This window comes from Ochotona princeps, chromosome 15 (assembly GCF_030435755.1).
Source record: "Ochotona princeps isolate mOchPri1 chromosome 15, mOchPri1.hap1, whole genome shotgun sequence".
NCBI lineage: Eukaryota > Metazoa > Chordata > Mammalia > Lagomorpha > Ochotonidae > Ochotona > Ochotona princeps.
Window position 1 is genome coordinate 24,033,113 of NC_080846.1, and position 25,793 is coordinate 24,058,905.

Genomic DNA, 25,793 nt, shown 5'->3' on the forward strand with positions numbered 1-25,793 from the left:
AGCTGTTATGGGCATTTGAGGAGTGACCAACAAGTGATAGCATTAAGTTCTCTCTCTTTGGTTAAAAAAAAAGCTATAATCTATTTCTCCACATCTTCTTTGTGGCCAAATGGAGAGGTAGGTTCTTGAATATTTCCCTACCTTTGTCTCACCAGCTATTCTCTGTGATTGAGATGGCTGTAGTGCAGTTTACCCCTTTGAAGCCAGATCTGGCAATTCTAAAAGGCAGTTTAGAATGTGGGTATGTAACTCATCGGCTCCAATCCCAGTGCCAGCTGAGGCAGCAGCCTCTTGAGGCTTAACTGAGGCTGGTAGATCCACTTTCATACCAACGCACATGATAACTGGTTCTTCTTGCAAGTTCACCATGGATTGGCCGTATTAAAAGTACCTAGAAAGGTAAGTGATTTCCAAGCCAAGAGTTTACCAGGAAAATGTTCCTCTCATGCTACCTCCCCAGAAAGGAATATCATAATCATGGCAGCATGGTGTCTTCTTGGGACCTAGAAGTGTTCTCGAGTGGGCAGAGTCTCACTGGAGCTGGAGTGAGATTCACACCATGGCCTTTATTCTCTGAATGAAGGAGCCTGGCTATCTGTGTATGACAATGGTGGGAAACTTCACATCTAATTCAACAAAGCTGAGGACTGTCAAACACAGCAGCCCTTGTGGGGATCATGTGTTCCAGATCTGGGGAGGAAGGTATTTCTACAAAATGCCTAGGCACCAAGTGGTGAAGCAGTGTGTGCAGCCATCTTTGGAAAAAAGACGTGCTCACCTGGGTGTGCTAAGTGAGTGCTTCTTGGAAATTACCTTTCCAGAGAGCCAAATCTAAGTCCCAGAGGTGTTAATGTGGTTTTGTTTCAAGAGACTACTCATAATTTCCACCATTATAACCAGCAGGCTTTGAAACACATTCCACCCGAATAACAATTTGAATTCCTATGAACTTAACTTGTTTTGCAAGGAGGTTTTGGGTAATTTGGAAATTCAACTTTGTACATGGGTCACCAAGGTGTGAAAAACCAAGCCAGCTGTGCAATGAAAATTCCTAAGAGAAAGACCTCCTGGGGATAGTTTGAATTCATTGAGTACAACTGCCTCTTAATAAAATGCTGATTTTCCTGTTTCAAGAGTAAAGACTTAATGGGAAAAGGGATAGAGAAAAAGAAAGCATATGTTCTTAAAATAACACCTTTTTTCTAATAATAAAATTAAATTTCTTGTCTTTACAACTAAAAAGAAAGAAATAGAGGTCCTATTATTTATATAAGCGTAAGACATGGGGCATTGTGGTATATAGCATTGTGGTATAGCTAGCATTGTGAAGCCGGCATCCCCATTTGAGTCCCAGCTGCTGCACTTCTGATCCAACTCCCTGATACGCCCTGGGAAAGCAGCAGTAGCAGTTGGTTCAAGTAGTTGGACCCCTGCACCCATATGGGAGACCTGGAATAAGCTCTAGCCTCCTGGCTTTGGAACTGCCCAGCTCCAGCCTTGCTGCCTTTTGGGGGAGTGAACCAGTAGCTGGAAAAATCTCTCTCTCTCTCTCTCTCTTTCTCTCTCTCTTTCTTTGCCTTTCTAATACAAATAAAATAAATCTTTTTTTAAAAAATAAAGGTAAGACAATGAGTAATCGAAAATGGAATATCAGACTAGAATACAAATGGTATACTACCTGTAAGATTTCAGCAAGTCGGTGGGAGAAATCCCAGTACCTATGAAAGTAATACAGTGTAATTAATGAATAATAAAAAAAATGCACAGAAAAAAAAAAAGATTTCAGCAAGTCTGTACAGGATTGTAAGTTGCCAACTTTTATCTTCCATACTCCCTAGTAAGGTGGCTGACAGATGTAGGAAATTTAGATTCTTAGGAATATAGTTTTTCCTGCTTGAATTTTACTTGATTTATAATATGCATCTGTTACTTACTGATGGCAGGTTAAAGAAAACCTGTTATAAGAGTTTTGTAGAGTCAGTTTTGTTAATCATTTGGTACATATTAGAATACACTAGACATCACACCAAATAGATTTTTTAACTTTTTCTATCCAGGTCAACAGTAACTAATGACATTTATTTGACATCTAGAAAATTGGTAGCTCTCTTCAATTAAGGTGTTTGGTCTGTACTATATTCTTTTATTCACTTTGTATCATTGACCAGATCAAAATCTTTTTATAATTTTTTAAAACTACTTTTCTGACCTTTGGATATGTTTCTGCTTTACTCAAAAATAATTTTGCAAGTTTACATGCAGAAAGTATTAAACAGATTTGCATATTCAAATAATTTATTTTCAGGTAAATATTACAAAATGATGTAATACATTAGAAATACTAAAAATAGGAATGTAAAGATCATTAAAAATATTATACATGGCTATTTATTACAAATGCCTTATAAAAATGTTAGGAGAAATAAAGCTGCTATGACCTAACTGTTCAAATTATCACTGTCATCGAAGTAACTGATTTCCACCTGGTATTGTCTCCTTCACATATTTGTAAATGGCTGATGCAAGTTCTTCTGCACCAAACATACCTTTTCATTGTGTAACTTTCATGTAGAATAATTGACATCATATAATGTTTCTCAGATGCGTTTAAAGTATTTTCATTAGGATTCATCTTGTGGCATAGCAAGCTAAGCTACCCTCCTCGGGATACCTGTATTCCGTAAATGCCCAATTCAAGTCCTAGCTTCTTGTGGCTTCTTTGATCCAGCTTCTGGCTAATGTGCACACAGGAGCAGCAAATAACAGCTAATATTTGACTCTGTCACCCTCGTGACAGACCTGGAATTCCTGGCCTCTAGCTGTTACAGGCATTTGGGGAATAAATCAGCCGATAAAAGAATGAGAATTCTCTCTCCCTCTCTCCTCTGTTATCCAGCCTTTCAAATAAATAAGTGAATAAAAATAAATAAATAAAGTTTTAAATTAAATGGTTTAACCTTTCTTTTATTGGACGATAACTGTTTTCTTCATTTAAACTAATACTACAATATTTAAAATAACTATGCTTTAATTTCCCAAACTTTTTCCACAGTACAAGTACAGAACCAAACTACATGATTCCTTTTCAGATTTTTTTTAAAAGATTTATTTTATTCTTATTGTAAAATCAGATGTACAGTGAGGAAGAGAGACAGAGAGGAAAATATTCCATCTGTTGACCCACTCCCCAAGTGGCCACAATGGCTGGAGCTGTGCTGAACTGAAGCTAGGAGCCAGGAGCTTCATCTGGGTCTCCCATGTGGGTGCAGGGTCTCAAGGTTTTGGGCTGTCCTCTACTACTTTCTCAGGCCACAAGCAGGGAGCTGGAAGGGAAGTGGGATGACTGGTATTAGAAACAGCACCCATGTGGGATCCCAGCATGTGCAAGGCAAGGGCATTAGCCATTAGACCACCGTATCCTCCTTTTCAGATTTATAAACCACTATGTGGTACTGCTTTTTTGGTCCTCTGCAAGCATCAGCAATGTGAGAACTTTTTATTCCCAGCTGCCATAATATTCTAATATTCTTCGCTTTTTCCTTGAAGCTCATTTTAAATATATCACTAAATTTTAGCTTCCTTTGGTCATCAATACAGTTAAAACATTTTTACTAGATTAACGAGTCATTTATGGTCTTCTTATTTAAAATATTTTCTCTAGTTTGCCTTTGAAATAGCCTCTGTGTTACTGTTCATGTTGACCAATGTCAAAATGATTCTAGGATAAATTCCAATAAATTGATGTATCATTCCTAGATTTGGCAAAAACTAGCAGGAATCCAGAAGCAGCAATTTCCCAAATGTTGACATTATCCCGAAGGTCCACATGGAGCGTTTGACTCAAAGCTTCAGTCACATTTCATAGGACCTTCATGTATCTGTGATTATAAACTCCTGTATCCCATCCTAAATGTTATGCCACATGTTGTAAGAAGTTGTTTCAAAATCAGAATTGAATTCACACTTTCCCTTGATTCCGTCTTAGGATAGTCCCCTCAAATTTGCCTTGACTGTGAATATTTGGAAAGTCCTAGCCACAGGCCATAAAGCTCCTCCGTGCCTAGAACTCTTGGCTGAGAAATACTGGAAAAGATTACAGTGTATAGACTGATACTTTTTATTTGACACAGAATTGGCTGCACAAGAAAATTTGCAACGGATATGAAAGAGGAAGCTATCAATTAAGAAAGATTAGTTTCTTATTTACTAAAATAGGGCTTGTGCCCCAAACTTGGCTGATTCATTCACAAAGCAAACTAAGCTATGGTACTCCCTGGAAGTATTCTGCACTGATCAGTATTTCCCTTGCAGCTTAGGCCCTTCAGTCTTGCCACAGCAAGCCCCCACCCCCAAACCTTGGATGTTTGCTTCCTGCCTCCTCTCTTTGCACATCTGCTTCATTTATTCTCTCCTGACACGCTGACTTCTGGGTTGCTCCTGGAATGAGCTAAGGAAACCACCTGGCCCTGGGATTATCTGGTTTGCCTGGGTATTCTTCCCCTGAGACATCAGTGGGGTTAACTTGGTTACCCCTCCAAACACTTAACTCAGGCATCGCCTTCACAGTGCAGACTCCTCGACTTAAAATTATAGCTTGAACTATATTCTGCATGAAAAGTATGGGGAAAAAAGCAAACAAGGGACACAGTGTTTTCTCCTACAACACTGTCCAGACAAATCACTTTCAGCTACCCATTCCAAGTTTTCTCCATATCCAGCAATTCTCTTGGAGATTTGGTATGGTTTACAGATATGTATGTGGTGACAGGTTGATAAAAATGCATTTGTGATAGTCAATTTTAGACATAATTTGACTGGGCTTAAGAGATGTCCAGGGCCCGGCGGTGCAGCCTAGCAGCTAAAGTCTTCACCTTGAATGCCCCGGGATCCCATATGGGCGCCGGTTCCAATCCCGGCAGCTCCACTTCCCATCCAGCTCCCTGCTTGTGGCCTGGGAAAGCAGTCGAGGACGGCCCAATGCTTTGGGACCCTGCACCTGCGTGGGAGACCCGGAAGAGGTTCCAGGTTCCCAGCATCGGATCGGCGCGCACCGGAAGTGGCGGCTCACTTGGGGAGTGAATCATCGGACGGAAGATCTTCCTCTCTGTCTCTCCTCCTCTCTGTATATCCGGCTTTCCAATAATAATAAATCTTAAAAAAAAAAAAAAGGAGAGATGTCTAGATGGCTGGTAAAACATTATTTGAAAATGCACTTGTGGAATATTTCTGAAATAAATAAATAATGTATTTGAATTGGTAGGCTGAGTAAAGAAAATTGCCTTAACCAATGTGAATGGACATCCTATAGTCTACTGAGGGTTTGAATACACCACAAAGGCAGAGGAAGGGCCTGCTTGCTCTTGCCAAGCTAGTCCTCAGACAGCAGCACTCCTGGTTCTCTGGCCTTTGGCTAGTAACAAGAGTTACACAGCATTAGTTTCTCAGGTCTTTGGGTTTTGACTTAAATTACCTCTTCCACTTTCCTAGGCCTCTTCATTGCAGATGAAAATGAAATAATCTCTTGGCTTCCATCATCACATCAGCAAATCCTACGTAATAAATCCCTTTCTATAGAGTTATATAAATAGTCTATTGGTTGTGTTTCTCTGAGAAAGCCTGACTAACTATATTGCATCTAATCCGATCTTGCTGGGGGATGGTCAGAAAATACAGTGACCCAAATGCTGACTTCAGGAATAGGGAGGACCATGGGAGCGTATTCCCCAGTCATTCAAGTGAGGAGATAACACTTGCGAAGGTTTAGTATAGCATGGCTCCTGCTTACCCTAAACTGTCTTGAGAGCAGTGAGGAATTTTGCAAATATTGAAATACAAGTGTAACATTGCCAGATTATATCCTGATTCTCAAAGTGTGTGCTCGATGTAATGTGATTTGAATGAGCCCTTACTGTAAACAAAATTCTTCTCCCTAGCGTTTCAGGGAGCCAATTAGAACAGCCTATGAGAAAAAGTTTCAAACTACATCCGTAGCCCATATTTAAAGTATAACTGAAGTTTTATTTAAATATTTTTAAATATTTACTTGTTTTTATTTGAAAGGCAGATTTATAGAGAGAAGGAGAGAGACAGAGGGAGAGATCCTCCATCCAGTGGTTCACTCCTGAGACAGCTGTAACAACTGAAGCTGAGCCCATCAGAAAGTAGTCTTTTTTTGTGTCTCCCATGTGAGTACAGGGTCCCATGGACTTTAACCTTTTTCTGCTGCTTTCCCAGGTCTTAAGCATGGAGATGGATAGGAAGTGGAGCAACTGGGACACAGGATAGGAGCTGTTATCCACATGGGATGCCAGCACCCCAGGAAGAAGGTTAGCATGCTAGACCAAACTTTGTTTTCCTAAAGTCTATCTAAATATGTTTGTATTGGACTCTACGGAAAAAAGTATTGAGTGACGCACTGAGAACAGAAAGGAAAACACAACTTATAATGTCAGGAGATGTTGTTATTGTTTCATAAACATGCAGCAGAGGCAACTTAGTATGTGTTCTGAAAACATTTGGTGTTTGTTACTAGAATTTATGAAGAGGCAGCGTGATGCTCTTTGTGAGTTCCTGATGATCCTGTTGATGGTGTCATTGCTGCTAGCAGTTGAAAGCCACACTACACTCTCTTGTCTCTAATGGTGTCATTAATATCCTTGTACTGACTCAATAAATACTGCCTGCCCAAGCTTTGGGCAACTGACTAGGTTGCATTGTACCTAGGCAAGTACTAAACTGCTGGGAGAAAAGCAGCTAATAACTGGCAGGCATCTTGGGCCTGTTTAATGCCAAATTTGTGTCAACCATACCAGTGTGCTAGCAAAGTTGCTGTTCTATTTTTAAAAAATGGTATGTGGGAGGCAGACACCAGCATGCCAGCAGACAGGGTATAGGGACTCATGCACAAGTGTGATTAGTCCTGGGTTGGTAGGCAGGGTCCCAGGCTGCCATCACACACTGTGAGAGGACCAGGCTTGGGGATCTGTGTGCTCATGGGCATGGGAGCTGTGGGTTGCTCAGGGAAGTGGGTCTGGAGAGGTGTGGGATGAAGGACTATTGAGGGAGAATGTGACAAGTGAGGAGTGACTTCTGGGGGACTTCCAAAAAGACTACTCCACTTGCAAGGAAACAAGGGGACTGAGACCATGTGGTTTAGAGGAGGGAAATCGGAGGACCTTTTGAGGCCAATACACCCATCCATGTGGCAGACCTGAGCTGTGGTAGCTGGTATCTAACACCACCTACCAATGCACAGAAAAGCCATGGCTAGGAGGCCTGCCTGGCAGGGCTAGATCACAGTACCAGCCAGTGAGTGTCAGGACAGAGTATGGGCCATGTTAAAGGGGGCCATGACTCTAACCAGCTCATAAGAGAACTGGATCTGGCAGCAGATTCTTGGGGGAGATTGTGGGCTCACCCCTGTGGGACTGCCATACCAGCTAGTTTGCTCAAGGGCTGGAGGTAGTACTGAGGCATGACCATGGAACTAACCAACTCTCATAGATATTGGGGTTCTGAATAGGCCAAGCTGGTCGAGGCTGTAGCATATGTAGGCATACCCAAGAATTGGGTGTGGGGCAGGCTGGGCTGCAACATCCACCAGCACACACAAAGGCCAAGACTGGGGGGCGGGGAGACTGTGCCAGGCAAGGGCCTAGCACCTGGTGGGTCTGGGAATGGATCTGGTGGGGGAATTTCCCTGGTGGGTCATCACTCCCAGTGGTGGGTCATCACTCCCGCTGGTGAGTCATCACTCCCACTTGTGAGCATGTGAGTCAGGCCAGGTAGGGCTGCTTCACTTGTCGGCAGGTGTGTGGGTTGGCTCTAGTGGGGTGGACTGGGCAGGACCAGGCCAAACCATAGAACACTGAGCCAAGATGGGGTACAGGCCATGTCAGGATAGGCTAGGTTATCACACCTGCCAGTTTGCATGGAGGCCAGGGATGGAGGCAGGCTGGGCATGGCTGAACTGCAACGCCCACCAGTGAGAGTTGAGACTTGGGGTGGGCTGGGCCAGGTCAGGTGGTAGATCTGAAAGCAAAGGCCAAGCCGGGTGATGGGTTATGCTGGTCTGGGTTGGAACAACCACTGGCATGTGGAAGATCTATTGCTGGGTGTGAGCCTGGTCAGGGAACTAAGGGGACAACCTATTTGGGCTGTAGTTCCCAGTAATAAGCATGAGGGCTGGAATGGGGCCGGTGTACTGGGCTGCAGTATCAGTCAGTATGAGTGTGGACTGGGCTCCAGGACCCATTGGTTCACGCAGGAGTCAAAATGGGTTTTAGACAGACTGAGCTAGATTTCTGCACCCACTGAACCATGCAAAAGCTGGGTCTGGGGGCGGACCAGGCAGGGCTGGGCTATGCCACCCAATAATAAGAACCAGCATGGGTGTGGGCTAGCTGGGCAAGGCTGCTGCTCCTGCCAGGACAGGAGAATGGACCAAGAACCTATTGGTGTGTGGTGTGGATGAGATTGGACACTGGGAGGTGATTTGATAGAGGAGCTTGAGGAACAACTCTGTTAAGGCACAGTCTGCAGGTGAGCACAAGAACCAAGCATTGGAGCAGCCCAGACCAAGCCAAGTTACAACACCTGTTGGCATATGTGTGGCTCAGGCCTAGATGTGGGCCAGACTGGATCAGTTCATAGCAGCCATTGGCAGATGTGAGAACTAGGATGAGGTGCAGGACAGGTTGTGTCGGGCTACAATACCAGCCAGTTCATATTAGGACCTGGACTGAGGGCTGGCTGGGCTGGGCTAGGCTGCAGCACCCACCAGCATGAGCTGGAACTAGGGCAAACTGGACTGAGCCAGGTACAACACCTGCTGGTGAATGCCAAGGTGAGGTGATTCATGCTGGTCAGTGCAGTAGCATCCAGCAGCATATGTAAGACCCAGAATGAAGGGAGATGAAGTAAGTAGGGGAGCTGTAGGGGCTCCCCTGCTAGGCCACTGCTCCTGCTGGTAAACATGAGACCTGGGTCTGGGAGACAGACCAGGCTGGGCAAGACTACAAAATCTGTTGGCCTGCATGTGATCTGGGTTGGGGGAGAGCGAAGTTTGGCTAAGTGACAGTATCTACTGCTGCATGCATGAACCAGAGCAAGTGCAGGCTGGTTGGGCTTTGTTACAGCATCAGCTAGCAGGTGCTGGAACTAGAGACAAGTCCTGTCAGGCTACACTGTAGAATCACCTGGAAAGTGGGGGATCCAGGGCTGGGAGTGGGCCTAGTAGGGAAATTGTGGGCACCTCTCTAATGGGCTTCAGCTCCCACTGGTGAGCATGCATGAACCAGGGCTGGGGGCTGGCCTGGCTGGACAGGTGGTGACAATATGAGTGTGGGCTGGATATTGTCGTTGGTTGGGCTGAGCTAGATTCCAATGCCCATTGATGTTTACAAGAGCCAAATAGAATGTAGAACACACCGGATCAGTCTGCTGCACATACTGGCATATGTAGGAACCGGGGTTGGAAGCTGGGCCTGGTGGGGGTTATTGGGGCTTGCTCTGACTGCGCTACAGTTCCCGCTAATGTGCTTCAGGGCTGATTGTATGATGGGCAGGGTTCAGCTGGGCCACAGCATCCATTTGTTTGCATATGAGATGAGGCTGAGGACAGAACTGAGCAGGTGATTGCAGCCATCACTCTATGTGTAGGTTGATGTGGGTGATGGACCGAGCCAGACCCTGCAGTAGCTGCCACACACAAGAATCATGTTGGGGTCACCTCTGGTGAGTTTCTTTGGGGACCCCTGCAATTGGATTGCTGAACTCAAAACTCCAACCATGGTGAAAACCACAGCATCTGTGGTCTGACTGTGGAGTGCATGTCAGAAATTGGTCTCCATGGTTGCTGAGGCCGATACATGTCCTCCCTGAGCATGCCCAGGTACTCGTGGAGGTCATGACACCAGTTCACTGAAGCCTGCAGAGGATGTTTTGTATCATTGAAGTAAGAAAAAATTGGACAGCTGTCCAGGTCAAGTTTGATGGCAAGTACCTGGGCGAATGGAGACTCTAAGATGGACTATTTTTTTTTAAAGATTTATTTATTTTCATTGCAACATCAGATATACAGACAGGAGAGACAGAAAGATCTTCCGTCCGATGATTCACTCCCCAAGTGAATGCTATGGCCAGTGTTGCACCGATCTGAAGCCAGGAGCCAGGAAACTCCTCCAGATCTCCTACACGAGTGCAGGGTCCCAAGGCTTTGGGCCATCCTCGACTGCTTTCCCAAGCCACAAGCAGGGAGCTGGATGGGAGCGGAGCTGCCGGGACTAGAACTGGCACCCATATGACATTCTGGCACGTTCAAGGTGAGGACTTTAGCCTCTGGACCACCATGCCAGACCCCCTCTAAGATGGACTGTTTAGCAAGTAGACCTTGGAAGGATTTCTTCATCCTTGGAGCAACAAAATCAACAGCAACTCAGAACTATCGAAACCACTTAAGCAGTATCCTCAGAACATGCTCCACATGGGGGACACTGGGATGAGACTGGGGGCCATCCCCCATTCTTGGGTACTGATGCAGTTGGGCTGCTAAGAGCAATCCTTGCCCTTATACAGGAAGAAGAAAGACTGGGGGCGGTTGTCTCATCCACTTTCCCCTCTTCCTTGACCCTCCCCACCTTAACTGATTGTCCACCTGGGCATGAATCCCTCTTAACTATATAAACATCATAAAAAATAATTATTTCTGAATAGCTTTTCACTGTATTGGAATGAAATTTTATTATTAATATATTATTATATATTATATGAGAATATATTTTATTAGACATTATAATATATATTATAATTATAATACTTAAATATATTAATTATTTCAGTTCTCTCTCTATCTTAGTGGTTAAGAACATGAACTCTGGAGCCAGAAGACTTGGATCCAAACCAAGGATTGCAACTAAGATTTGTGACTTTAGGTAAGCGTTTTCATCCCTTTTTGTCTTGTCTTCCTCACAGCACTGTAGTATGCTACCCTGCATAGAAATGCCCTTGTGGAGTAAGCACTTGGGCAATTTTCTCACACTGCTTTGAAGAAAAATCAGTAGATAGGCAGTTGGGGAGTGAGCCAACAGATGGAGAATTTGCTTTCTCTCTTTTTTTGTCCTCTCTCCTCTTTCTCTGTTTCTCTGCCTCTCAAATAAATGAGTATAAATCAATCAGGTTTTTAAAGATTCCATGAAATAGATGAACCCAAGCTTCAGAATTAATAATTATACTGGGAAATTGGACACAATATATTTTAAGACTCTTTGATGGCTCTAATGATCAACAATGGCCATACTTTGATAAACCAGTAGCTAATAGGTTTATTGTGTCCAACAGATTGTCACTGTCAATTTTTTGTTTTATAACTCTTTCTTCCAAAGAGTTTTCTGTTGTGATTTACCTATGTCCTTTTTTCTGTCAGTTTTATTTTTCACATTTCAAAGGAAACATGCTACATTTATTAACAAAGGCCTATGAATTGTATCCTAACTCATGGGGAAAATGTGAAACAAACTCAACAGTTCGTGATGCCACTGAATGAACAGAGTAGAACCAGAAACCCTGAAACACACCCAGCAGCCACAAAGACCTAAGCACACCTCCCCCAAAGGACCTCGATTAAGATACATTAGAATCCTAAATACAACTGATAGGAGTGAGCCGAGTCACCCTAGAACAGCTGGAACCTTTCACCTCTTAGTAGGACACAACTCAAGATGACCAATTTTCCTTTTTTCCATGTAGAGATTCCACATGCTTGGAATTCAGCAACAAGGCTTAGCTAAGATAAACTAGACATTGTGGATCATGTCCAAGTAATTAAAGATGGAGATACTTTTTTTGTTTTGTTTTTTTCTTTTGAAGATAGTATACAAGTACAATTGGAAACATGCATTCTTTGTGTTTGTTCTACAGAATTGAATTCTGAAACTAGAAAAGAGTTCAAATTGATGGCATTTTTTTACCTACTTCATTTACCAGATTTTTATCAAGGAATTGTATGTCCTCAGTACAATTTGGGCATTTAAAACCAGCAGTGGAATAAGAATGATAGACTCTGTTTGAGTGGAAATGTCTGCTATTCCAGGTGGTGGCATGAAAGAGAAACAAAGTGAATGTCTCAGTTGGTATGCTGCATTTGAAATAGAGTGCATAGGGAAAAACTCACCAAGCAGGCAACATTCAGCAAAGCCCTGAAGGTAGTGATGGCCTGCCAGGGGAAGCGCATTTCAGACGATGAAACCAAGAAAAGGAAAAAACTCTGTGGTGGGACATGTGTGGCATGTGTGAGGAGCTGTGTCACTGTGGCTGGAGAGAGTGAGCAGGGCAGGACGAGCAAGCTACAGAACCAGGAAAAGGCAGAGCAGAAAAAGCAATCATCCAGAAGCCTTGGCTACTGCAAGGACCTGGGTATTGACCCTGGCAAATGGGAAACTGTTGGGCAGTATAGAGAAGGGCAACATGATCTCATGTCCTGAAAAGACTATATGGTCACTGCTAAGAGGCTGTGTCTGTAATTCAAGGAAGATGATATCAGGGGCAGTAAGAAGCATGTGAAATCTGGATATTTTTAGTATGAACTCCACAAAATTTTCAGATATATGTGAAAGAATCTATAAGAACAAGAGAACAATCACAAATGACCCTAATGTGTTTGATCAGAATGATGAAGAAAGGCTGAAGTTACCACTTAGCGAGTTAGAGAATGTGTTGGGGGGAAATAGGCTTAGAGCAGTGGAAATTACACATTCAATAAGGACTATACTAAATATGAAATCCTTGTTCTTTGGATGTCTAAGCAGTAACAGGGATCAACAATTTGCTTGAAGATTCATCTCTGCCCTGTACAGATTCCCTGTACCCAATCGCTTTTTCAACAGTCATACTTGAATTGCTGTTTTCACTAAACTTGACTATGAACTTCTGCAAGAAGTCCAGAGCCTCAACGTTACTGTTAGAAATAGTAAATAAGTAACAATAGGTATATCTCCTGTGTCCTCCCGATATCAACAAAGAGCCCCCAAACAGAGAAAACTCTGTCCTTAGTGCGACAGGTCACGAAAGATCAGTGCAAACAGGTGTCACTGTTGGTAACTCTGAAGTAGGCATTGGTTTGAGTCTGCACACTTTGGTTTAAAGTATAGACTGAAACAAGGAAAAACATTTCTTTAACTGGGTATGTATTTCTACATAAAACTATTTTGAAAAGCTTGAACCCAGATTACAATTGTCTTCTGTTAGTCATGGCAGTATTACCAAGAATTGAAGCATAACTGAAAAAAAAAAAAAAGAGAGAGAGAGAGAGAGCAAGCAAGCAAGCAAGCAAACAAGAAAGAAAAGCATAGGCAGGGGCCCAGTGGCGTGGCCTAGCGGCTGAAGTCCTCGCCTTGAACGCCCCGGGATCCCATATGGGCGCCGGTTCCAATCCCGGCAGCTCCACTTCTCATCCAGCTCCCTGCTTGTGGCCTGGGAAAGCAGTCGAGGACGGCCCAATGCTTTGGGACCCTGCACCCGCGTGGGAGACCCGGAAGAGGTTCCAGTTCCCAGCATCGGATCGGCGCGCACCGGCCATTGGGGCTCACTTGGGGAGTGAATCATCGGACGGAAGATCTTCCTCTCTGTCTCTCCTCCTCTCTGTATATCTGACTTTGTAATAAAAATAAATCTTTAAAAAAAAGAAAGAAAAGCATAGGCATACATTTGGAGCAATAGACTATGGAAATAATGGAAGTGAAGAAATTTCAGGCAATACAAAATGCAGAGTAGATTAAAAACCCAGATGGCTGATGGAGAAAAGGTGGGTAATATCAATAGTTAACTCTGGGCCAACACACACACAGTAACAGGAAGTGGTAGGGTTTGCCGTGTCCTGTAGGACCAGGCTGCCGTATGACTGGGTGGGGATGCAAAGTCTTGGGAAGTGTTGTATGACTGTCAAATAGGACTGTGAGGGAACACAGTAGAGTTATATTTTTGCCTTATTTCCAGAAAAGTCAGAAATCTGGATATTTACATAAAGCCTCCTGAGTTTTAAATGTTGGCATTTAGTTCACATTTTCAAAAAGCCGTGGGCACGCCAAACAAAACCTATCTGTAGGCTGCTTTTGGTCTATAATTTCTAATTGTGTAACTGCTAACTTTGCCATTTAGATGCCCACACTTTTAAATTATTGACTAAACGTAGCCATTAACCCCTACTCTAGTAGGACAATCCCTTCTCTTGCACGAGAAAAAAAAATCTTTTATTTTTTAAATATAGGACCTGAGATTTCTGTGTGAATATGAGGTCCTAATATTCTTACACACACACACACGAGCAAAATGATGATAGGACTTGGTGTGATAACTAGTGGCTAAATCCTCGCCTTATATGCACCGGATCCCGTATCAACATTGGTTCATGTCCCAGATGCCCCACTTCCCTTCCAGCTCCCTTCTTGTGGCCTGAGAAAGCAGCAGAGGATGGTCTAAAACCTGTAGACCCTGTACCTGTGTAGGAGACATGGAAGAAGCTCCTGGCTTCAGATTAGTTCTACTTTGGCCATTGTGGCCACTTACAGAGTAGACCAGCAGCCAGAAAATCTTTCTCTTCTTCACTCTGTAAATCTGACTTTTCAATAAAATAAATAGCTAGACACATCTTTAAGAAAGATTATGATAGACCAAAGCTAATTTCTCAGCCTTAGGGGATTTATCAAAACAAATTTATTAATTTTGGTTACTATTCTTATGTGACTCTCCAATAAAAGTGATGTCTGCACTGAATAAAGAGGATGTTGAAGAAGGTAGAATTGGACTCTGCTGCCTCCAAAGTACATAGGCATTTAATGAAAGGATCCTGCAGTATTTTTGTGAAGAATTTTGAGTTTCAAAAATCATGTAGGCTCATGAAAAAAGGAGAAAGTGCTCCTCACCAGAACGAGCAAGTGGAAGGATTTTTATTTCACTAAGGTTGTGCATCAGCGTCTTCCCTAGCCATTAGTTTCTCCATGAGTCTGTCTAGAAATGTTCACTAAGAAGCAATAATCACTCAAGAAGGAACAGATTTGGTGGAACTCAATTCATTCTAACGGACTCAGGGAGCCCCTTAGCCCTGCTGTAGGCTCAGTAATTTTAAGTGGTTTTGCAAGGATTCTGTCTCACAGGGAACTTTCCAATGAGTATCCTACTACATGAGGGTTTCATTTCCATATATGCTTATAGTTTTAGGGGAAGTAGGAGTCTTACTTTTTCTCTTTTTCTATAACTGGGAGAATTGATATTCCCAAGTGGGTATCTGTCTTAAAACTCTTCTTGGCCAATATGTTAATTGGAAGAGTAACATTTTTTCATAGTAGGGCAAGTTGCTGCATGAGGAATACCATAGAGTAATGGCAAAAGCTCCGAAAGTTTGGAAAGGAGGTGAACTGGATGTTAATTTTGTCTAAGCAGATAGAGTCCTCCAACCATTTTGTATAAACTCAGAAGGCAGGTGAATGCCTTGTGGGATTTGCTGTCCATGCCTGAATGGTTGAATGGTTGATGGCCTGGTTGATGACAGGGATCTGGTTTTAAATGTCTTTTTGTGCTTTTTTTTTTAATACCAGGAAGGTTAAGCACGTATTTCAGATGGATTCTATACTGGTTTAAATAAATGCAACGTCTTTAGGTGAACCCATGACTTTCATGTCAGACTTCTGTGTATATTATAATTAGATATTTCAAATTAATTTATACTCTACAACATTGAAAGGATCACACATGCATTTCTTGTCAACATTATTCAACAAATTTCTACATTTTGAAAAAAGTCTACACCATTAAATACATGGATTAAATGCCATGAAGCCATGAAGTGTCCCTAGATGGCATTTTTAATAGAACTAAAACATGCCACTTATAAGCATCCAATTGACTATTTGAAACATTTTAATGAAAGCATACTTAAAATTTCTGTACTTTTGCTCATTTCTTAAATCAGGGAGAGTGAAAAGAGCAAAACCAAACTCTTTTGTAAGCATTGCAAAAGGTCATTTGCTGCATATGGCATTGTGTTGACACTTTAAGGTTGCTAAAACGTCTAGGACTTCTGGCTTCAGTGTTCTGTGACTTGAAACAGCCAGAGCTGTTAACTTGACTTTGAGATCCTTTGCTTGCTTCCAGTAAGTACTATGTCTATTTCCCTTGAATTATAAGTGAATTTCTTTCTAGAAACCTACCATGTTTTAATTCACTATTTTCAATAAGCAATGGCCAGGGAAATGAGATTTCAGATTTTACTAGAAGGGTTTATCAAATCCTGATAACACATACTTGGCATTTTCTATGTGCTGGATTTTGTCCTATACCTTTTGAATAATTTTATTTAATTCCAATCTAAGTTCTTTGATGAAGATACTATTTTAAGGTTGAAGAAACTTAGATTCAGAAAGTTTGAGAAATTTGTCAGGGTCATACTATCAGTACAAGCAGAACCACTAGTTGCACCGGCTACCATTTATACAGGACACCATCTGTAGCAAGTCATCCAACCTTGTTATGGTGCTATGGATTGTTTTTGAGCAAAAGAATGGTGATGTTCCTTTTTAAAGATTTATTTTTATTGGAATGGCAAATTTACAGAGAGAAGGACAGAGATAAAGATCTCCCATCAGCTGATTAACTCCCCAAATGAGTGCAACAGCTAGAAGCAGGAGCATCTTTGGGGTGTCCCTTGTGGGTGCAGGGTCTCAAGGACTTAGGCCATTCTCTGCTGCTTTCCCAGGCTATAAACAGATAGCTGGATGAGAAGTGGCTCAGCCAGGACATGAACCAGCACCCGTATGGGATGCCAGTGCTTGCAGGTGGAAGATTAGCCAAATGAGTCATCACACTGGCCTAGAGGACCATGATTCATAACAAAATGCATGGATTGCAATGCGTGGATTTTCTGACAGTGGTTATGCTTACCTAGCAGCCTTTACAAAATTCCTTCTGGTCTTCAGTTGGGCACCATATCATTGATATGGTCATGTGAACAACCTCTGAAAATGTCAGACCTATGGTATTTTGCATGTAAGAAAGGCATTTACATCTTCTGGCTTAGGTCTTTTCTGAAGATTAGTTTTGAAAGGTACGTGTGGGTTTTGTTGTCATATCACCCAGCCATGACAAAACAAAATTTTGTCTAGATCGTTCAAGGAGTTTAGAAAGTCATAAGTTGCTTGAAAGGAAATGAGAAAATAATTTAGAATTTAAATAAATGAACAATTTTCATTAACTTTACCCTACTCCCATTTATAGATATTCTCAATGCTTACAGAAACATTTAATATCTAGGAAAAAAATATGTATGGAGATCTATGGAGGAAAAAGTGAGGTTAAAAAACTTGTCTTAAAGGAAAACTAAGTGGTGATTTACTCTTCAATTCAGCAGGTGAGAACTTGGGGGCAAATTGACCATAGGGCAAGAAGTCACAAGCTTGAGGTTGAAAATTGCTGTTAAAATTTTGTCCCCATGCTGCTGTTGCTGGACTGCGGGTGCCAACTAGCCACATGTGTGCTTCATGGTGTTCTTGGCACTCTGTAAGAGCTTGCAGGGTTTTCAGCTGTCAATGTCCTGTGACTTAAGACATAGGCAAACCCTTTAGACTTTCTTTCTTTCCTTCTTTCTTTCTTTCTTTCTTTCTTTCTTTCTTTCTTTCTTTCTTTCTTTCTTTCTTTCTTTCTCTTTCTTTCTTCCTTTTTTTCTTTCTTGCTTTCTTGATTTCTTGCTTTCTATGTCAGTTAGCTTGTGAAATTCCTTTACTTTAAAAAAGAAATAAACAAAAAGACAATTTCTTTTTGTGTTAAAAAGTAAGAGAACATTATTTCATTCTTGCTGAATAACTGGGTTATGGATGCTAGTCATCTAACTGGATTTTCAATGCATGCATAACAGCTTTAGATAAAGGGGCATGTTTATCCAAACATTTCATGTTCATTTCTCAAGTTTTCAGGGAAGAAAACTCACAGAGGCTTTGGTGTAGATGTTCTGATACTTCTCTCAAAAATCTGAAGTATGCAGTCATATCTAGGTCCTGGGTGATCGTTCTCAGATTATTAGTAAATATTCCCAATTATAAACATGAAGGTTTGACCAAATTATGTAGAGAAGTGTAATTTTAGTCCAATTTACATGCCTGATAGAACATTGCTTTGTATAAATCCTCTAGATCTTTGTTTTCCCACAGATGATGTCTTAGCAGCTCTGTAGATACAGAAGGAGTTCTGTTCAAGAGATGGGCTCATAAGGAAGGCACAGGTGGGGCCTAGCTGGCAAGCAGCACCATGGAAACAGGCTTGTAGTTAAAGGGGAAGAGACCCTGCTTCTGTGTGGATTGAGCCTGCTGAGCCCAGGCTGCAAATGGAAGAGCTCTTCTCTCTTTTCACTCATCAGCTGTTGAGACAGGGATGCGGAAGAACCACCTGAGCTGCTCTAGGCACCACTGTGAAGTTCAATGAAAATGTGTGGCCAGAGAATTGAAGGTAGGAGCCTACCCAGCCTCCTGTGCTAGATGGAAGTGTAAGTTTTGACATCAGATTTCCTTGAACCTGCCCCTACTTATTGCCAACTACTTGCAAGTGACATAGCTATCGAAAATCTGCATAACCTTGTCTTGGAAGTTAGGATACACAAACAGCTTGGTGTAGATTTTTCTTGTGCTTAAGAGAAGTCTGCCCCAGTCTGAGCCCTGGATCATATTTAATCTTCTCCAGTAACCCTGCTCTGAATCGTCCAACAGACTCATATTCTCCTAGCCCTCTGGACTTGAAGTGTTCAGATTCTGTTGCTTTTACCCTTTAGTCCTTAGCTGCAGATGTTCCTCAATGTATAGTTACATCCTCACTCATCCATCTTCAGTTGAAAGTAACATCTGTTGAGAAGGCATTGAATGCCCCTAATCTTCCATATGTTACAACCGAGCAACGCAGGTCATTGCAGAGTATCTGTTGGTAGCCCCACGTAATTTCAAGGCTGATCTGGGAGCTGGGTTTGCTGTAGTTCTCTGTCATTCTAAGAGAGGATTCAATGCCACATTACTAGCTCAGGACAATACATGAAACCCTGTATTTGAAGTATGGATTCTACCCAGTTCCTTATTGCCTTTGTACCATCATAAAGCTGGCAAAATTATAAGACAATCCATCCTAAATCAGGGGCTATCTGCTTATGCAACCCTTGGCAATTGGGATGTGCCAGAGAAAACATGGCATGATAAGAATTTAATTAAAGGCCTATGAATAACAGACTGGGTCAGATAAAGAGAACTCAACAAGGGAAATGAAGCACCTTGGAGCTCTCAATAACAGAAACCCTTACTATCTCTAGGCACAGGGACTGGGTGGGGAGTGCCAACAATTTCTGTAGCACAGGGTTACTCAATAGGAACTGAGAGCTGTAAGCAAGAGGCTAGCCAATGAATGGCAGGTGACTTTCCAGGGACACAAATGGCCTGACCTCATTGTGCTTGGATTTTTGGTGTCTTGCCAGTACCTGCCATTGGCTAAATCTAGCAGGAAGCTAGTGGAAAAGAGAGCTCATTGATGCTGTCTATAAATCCTCCTGTGACATGGGGCAGAGTGAATGAAAGCAGGGAGTAGGTCCAACGGTCCAAAGACAAGTGCTCCATGTTCTTGAGCTAGTTCTTGGATATGGCTTTGTCCCAAGTTACACTGAAAGCCCCCTAAGAACCAAAACTCTAGCTTGTTAGTTTTGATCTTTCACAGGGTATAGTGCAATGTGAATTCAATTATATTACAGATTATGAGAAAAGAGTCATGTGTAATCCCCCACGTTGACTTTGCTATCTCATTATGTATCTAACTCTCAATATCTCAATACACCCACTGCAAGCTGCAAGTTTCTCAGCATGGCCTGGCATCTGGTGTCTCTGATTTCCTTTGCATGGCAACCCCTCTTGCTTACACCATGGAGCAACCCCGTGTCCTAGTCCATTCTGGTTGCTACAGTAAAATACTATAAACTGAGGGCTTATCAAGAACAGATGTGTTTTCATGATTCTGGTAGTGGGACATCTCAGATTACTGGCTGGAGTTGGCATTGGCCTAGGTCAAAGCACGCCTGGCACGCCTTCTGAGCCACCCATGCGGATGGCAGGCGCCCAAGCACAGAGGTCATGATCTGCTGCCTTCCCAGGAGCATCGACAGGGAGCTGGATGGGAAACAGAACGATTGAGACTTGCAACTGCACTTGGATGCTTAACCTACTGAGCCACAACAATGGCATCAAGACTTCACTTCTGATTCCAGCTTCCTACGAATGTCTATCCTGGGTGGTAGCAGAGTGATGGCTCAAGTGGTAGGAGATCTGGACTAAGTTCCAGATTCCTGGCTTCAGCCTGGATCAGCCCTGGCTATTGTGGGCCTTTTGGAAGTGAATCAGCAGGTGCGACAGGATCTGCCACTTGTCTGTGTCTCTGTTTCTCTGTCTCTCTGCCTTTTAAATACGTGAAAGGGGAAGGAGGGAAAACAGTATGGAATCTCATGATGGCCCAAAGTAGTTCGCAGAAAGCTGGAATCAGACTGGGAGTCAGAAACGGATTCAGGTTTGACTCCCACTGCTCAATGGCGCTTTGCTTTCAGTTAATTTTGAACACTATAAATGTGTCCTCCAGTGGATTTGAAAGTGTTATGCTCTGGAACATACATTGGGGGATATTTCTTGGTAGGTCAGTCCAGCTCATGATTCTTCTAAAAGGCACATTAGTGCACTGATTATTTAACTGTGGCTCTAATTAATTAGGAGGAAGCCTCCAGAGCATTTTTTTCCCTCTCCTTTTTGAAGGGTTGTATAATTTAGGCCAAATCGATTGTTTCTGCCAGGGATCCCTCCCTGAAGCAAGACCTCTGCAGGTGAGATAGAGTCAAGGTGTTTCCTTGCTGCACTCTGATTTCGGTATTTTTGTCCAGCTAAGGGTGATCTCCATGGGAGGTTGCTATGACAACTGCGAATAGGAGTGGCATTGTACTTTGCAGGAGGTGGCTCCCGTCCCTTGGTGTCTGCACTAGTTTGGACCTTCACGCTTGGTCAGCCGGGGGCCAGAGATGGGGTGGGGCAGAAAGTGGTGGACCTCATGCCTCCAGGAGAACTTCAGAAACCTGGCACCACTTGAGGAAGAACATTCAAGCACCTTTCTGCCCTTGCCATCCGCGACCTCCTCTGGTTCTGCCCCAACCTCCCCCTGGACTTGCGAAGTGACAAAACCTGTGCCCTTTGGACAAAGGCACACACTGTACTGCACAGGACCGAGCAACGGGTGTGAAATGTGCAAATAGGTTTTTGGTCCACCAGGGAAAGGGAGGCCGCAGAGGGCACATCGCAAGGGCAGGGAAAATCTGCAGGTGCCTTGGAAGGAGAGGGGAGAGATAGGTCTGGGAGGATGCGAGGAGGCATAGTTGGCTGACAGCACAGTGGTGAACGGAAGGCGTGTCTCTCCCAGCGGCCGCAGAGGGGAAAGACTCTTGAGTTGTAAGGAAATGGGAGGTGTCTCTCGTGTTTATTTTTGCCTAGCAACCCACAGCCAACTGCTTTCCCGTCTGCGGTCCACGCGCGCCTCTCTGCCTCCCCTTGTCCTAGCGACTGGAGAGCGGTCATTCGGTGTCAGTAAACTTGGAGGGGGGGAGATGTGGTGGAGGTGGAGGTGGAGGTGGGTGGGCAGTCCCCTTCGCCCGAGCTGGGTATTGCCCGGCTCAGGTCGGCCCCTCCACGGGATTTGGCTGTCCTCCGTGACCCTCGCACAACTAAGTTATCCACGTGATGAACTGGGGGAACGCGGGCGGTTAAGTCCCCGGTCCCGCGGTGGGGGGAAGCTAGTATTGTTTGTGAACAGCCATTAGGTCCAGAACGCAGAAAAATGCATCCGTGTTTGGGGGCGCGCTGGGAAGGGGAGTGGTATCTGCAGCCATCTCGGTGGAGCCAGGCTGGGGTAGGCTGTGCTCTGGGCAAAGGCGGGGCGCGGCGGGGGCTGGAGAGACCGGGGGAGGGGGCCGGGTTTCGGTGCGGGAGCTGCGGGCTGGGGGATCGGTGCAGATGGCGACAAGGGGAGGTTGCGGAGCTGTCCCCTGAGCCGATGGCGGCTGTGCAGATGCCCGGGTGGCCGCTTGGGGGGTGGGGTGCACCGGGGGCGTGTGCGGGCTGGACTGGGGGCCGCCGGGGGCGGGGCCTGCGGCGGAGGCGGGACTGTCCTCCCGGACCGCGCGCGGGCGTGGGCGCGGGCGCGGCGCCGGGGCGAGTGTGCGCGGGGGCGCGCGCGCGCGTGTGTGCCAGGAGCAGGCTCCGGAGCCAGTGGGTCGGCGCGGCGCTGCCCGCTCCCCGCGCCCCTATGTGAGGGAATCGGGGAGACCCGCGGCGCGCAGGGGAGGGCGAGGCATGAGCACGGGCCGGGAGGAGCTGCGGCCCGCCCGAGGAAGAGGAGGACGGCGGCGGCGGCGAGGAGGAGAGTGGGGGGGCTCGCGGCTGCGGGCCCGGGCCGAGGGGATGCAGCCGCTTGTGTGTGTCTGGCTGTAGCTGACGCGAGGCGGCCAGGCGGCGCCGGGGACCCGCCCGAGGGGCGACCGGGAGGCGGCGGCGGCGGCCGCGACAAGTAGCAGCGGGACCGGCGGCGGCGGAGACGGCAGCCCTGAGATGCATTTTCCTCTGCAGCGGCCATGTTAGCCAGGAAACCTTCGGCCGCCGCTCCCGCCGCCTACCCGACCGGTAAGGAGGGCCTGGCCCCCCGCTCCACTCCGATCGACCCCAGGCCAGCCCCGGGAGCTTGGGACGGCTGCTGCAGTGGGACCTCCAGCAAAGTGTGCGGCGCGGCGGCGGGAGCGGGCGGGTGGCGGACGCGCCCTCGCCTCGCCCCGGCCCCGCGCATTGTTGCACGCGGCCCGTAGGCGCCTTCTGGGGAGCCCTTCGGCCCCGGCCAGGCGGCGGGGACCTCGCACTGGGGAGCCCGGATCGGGTGCGTCCAGGCGCTCCTCCACTCCCGCCCTGGGCTCGGGGAAGCCGGTGCACCAGCTGCCAGCGACGTGGGCCGCGAAGCCCCGGCCCGGCTCCCACGCCGGGTCGCGAACTCGCGCGCCGGTGACCGACTTAACTTTGCCGCTGCGGTGCCCCGCCCGTGGGGGCGTGCTGGGAAACCGGAGTCCGATAGCCCTCTCCCCAACCCCCGCCCTCAACCCCCAACCCCAGTGGGTGCTTTTCACTGCGGGAATGGTTTGAAGGGTTTCGATGCCCGAAGAGGCGGTGGGAGAGGTCGCGGTTCGGGTGACTTTTTCCGCCCCTGACCCTCTCTTTTGTCTCCTCCCGCGCGTGACTCCCAGGCCGAGGAGGGGACAGCGCCATTCGTCAGCTTCAGGCTTCCCCGGGGCTCGGCGCGGGGGCCCCCCGGAGCGGAGTGGGGACCTGCCCGCCTTCCCCCATCGCCCTGCCGCCTCTCCGCGCCAGCAACGCGGCCGCCACGGCCCACACGGTGAGACCCCACCCGTGGGCGTCTGGGAGGCGGTGGGCGGTCTGGAGGGGCTCGGGGCACCGGCGCCCGTGCTCCGCGGAGGGGGAGCTCGGAGTGCATGCGTCCCTACGCCCCTGGCCAGGGGCGGCCTCGGTCAGTGGGGCGAGCCCAGAGCTGCAGCCACAAAGGAAGATTCCTGGCGTGAGCCCCTGGCTTCCCCTGCAGAGCTCCTCTTCCTCGAATCTTCCTCAATGCAGCTTTGCTCCTTCTCTCCTCTTCCTTCTTTCCGTCCTTGCTTCTCAGCGCTCCCCTCCATGACCCGGTAAACACCCCCCCCCCGCCCCGTGCCCCGTGGGTAGTGGATATTTATAGAAACAGATATGTGTTAGGGGACAGCCAGGCCGTCCTACTCGGGAAATCGATCCCCCCCAAGAGCTTCCAGGCCTGATTGTAGCCAGCAGGGAGTCCCGCCAATTGTCCCCCGCGTGTGCAAGCATGTTTTATGAGTGCTACAGGTCTGAGCATGGTGGAAATTGTAATTAACATTAACAAAAATAAGAGCCACAGCAGCAGTCAAAACAAAACAAGTCACTCCAGGAGAATCCTGCAGTTGGACACTATTCAGAAAGAAGCACAGTGGAGGGGGGCGGCTTGGCTTTGTTGGTGGGAAGGCCCGGGCACCTGACAGGTGCGGTTGGGCCTTCATAGCCCGGGCAGGGCGGGGAGTGCCCAACAGCGTGGGACTGGCTGCCACAATGGTGGGCAAGCTGCCCTGGGCTCGCCTGTGCGCGCATTCCCTCCGCTCCCAGGGATCGCCCTTGGATGGTGACTGCCAGCTTGGAAGAGGTGATGGTTTCAGAGGACTGGGGCTTCCTTTGAAACCATCTAAGATGATTCTGCATGAAGGGTACTTGCGGAGGTTAGGGCTTTGTTGTTGTTTGTCAAGTTGAATTTTCCTAGAAAAGGCTGTTTTGAACCCACAGAGGAGCAGCTCTGGTGGGGGGGTTGTGGGAGGATCTTGTGTCCTTAGTAAAGTGGTTTATGGGAAATTTGCGAGAGGATGTTTAGGTTACAGTTTGTGCACCTGTTCCAGCTGCAACAGTGTATAGGCACTTTTCGCACCTCCCTTCTGGCAGCACAGAAATGATCTCATGTGTGTCCGAGTGTGGCTGTTAGAGTTCGGTGGGAGGATAGATGCTTCTGTAGTTGACTGTTAAATGTTCTTGTCACAGTGACATTTTTAGGATCGGTCATCGGGTTTTTTTTTTTTTTTTTTTTTTTTGGTCTGTTTTGTTTGCAATTGCCTGGCAATTTGGAAAATGTAACATCCCTTCCCTACCCCCCTTCCTGCAACATGTGTTGTTCTACTCACATGACATGGTGTCAACTGGGGAAAAAATCCTTGGTTTGCCCCTGGATTGCAGTTTTTTCAGGGTGCATTGGCCAAAGCCTCTTTGTGATTGAAGTACGGAATGGAATTGGGGAAACAAAGTAGCCAGTAGTACTGCAGCTGTGACAAGCTGTGAATGTACTTTTCTGGACACCCCTGAGTGGCTGCTGTGTTTTTCTGTGTTTAACTGATTGACCTGTTTCATCCATGATGTTGCTGATGATTTGGTACTTAATTTGGGAAGGATGAATGTGGCAGGTTGCTGAGTTTGGATTTTATTTGTATAACATCACAGACTTCATGGAATAGGAGAGGTAAAGGGGGTGCAGAACTGATTCGGCTCCGCTACTCAAAGTCGCAGGAAACAGACATGTTAGCTGGTTTGGTCAGGATTCCCTAGGTAGTTCCTGTTGTAGTTCTTACCGATCGGCGTCCTGAAGCCCACACTCTCCTGAGCCTACCTTTAGTGTCCTGTTCCATGTTGTGGATTCTGGGAAATTGGAGAACCTTTGCCATACATATTCCTTTGTCAAGTTTTACGTTTCTGTAAGTTTTTAGTTTTTGATCCCAGAGCAGTTATGCCTGGGGAGCAGTATTTTAGAATGTTGCAGGGGAGGCGGGATGTGAGGGAGGGAGGGAGAGAGGAGGGCATTAAGGAGAAAAATGAGCTTGTCATTGGAGCTTGCTTTCTCTTGTAGATGACACAATCTGTAGGTAAATATGTGATCATAGAAAATATGAACTTTGAAATGTATGTGGTCCATTGCCCTTTATTGTCTTATCTTTATGCAGGTACTAAATTTAGTCTGTTTTTTTAAATCCCCATTGGTTCTAAAAATGTAACTCTGTTGGCTCCTATCATTTTTTGCTTTTAGTGTAACGTGGAAGATATTAATATATTAGCTTTCAAAATTCGAGGATGTGAATAGGCATCACGTACATACTGTTG

The 25,793-nt window shown here is 45.7% G+C and overlaps 1 protein-coding gene across 5 annotated transcripts in view; it reads left to right on the plus strand.

The window, feature by feature from the left end:
* The first annotated feature begins 244 nt into the window (after nucleotides 1-244).
* The window catches only part of DYRK2 (dual specificity tyrosine phosphorylation regulated kinase 2), a 32,396-nt gene continuing 6,847 nt past the window's right edge, over nucleotides 245-25,793 (plus strand). The window contains exons 1-5 of one of the 5 annotated variants that reach the window (XM_058673895.1): nucleotides 245-399; nucleotides 10,856-10,931; nucleotides 18,398-18,486; nucleotides 20,159-20,408; nucleotides 23,327-23,475. Coding sequence is in view for 2 of the 5 variants with exons in the window: in XM_004583006.2 (XP_004583063.1) it covers nucleotides 22,670-22,718; nucleotides 23,327-23,475 (198 nt within the window). In the remaining 3 variants the exon portion in view is untranslated. Of the gene's footprint in view, nucleotides 400-10,855; nucleotides 10,932-18,397; nucleotides 18,487-20,158; nucleotides 20,409-21,807; nucleotides 21,949-22,233; nucleotides 22,719-23,326; nucleotides 23,476-25,793 lie in introns of those variants that run through there. The other 4 variants (XM_058673894.1, XM_058673897.1, XM_058673896.1 and 1 more) reach the window with 4 other exon arrangements.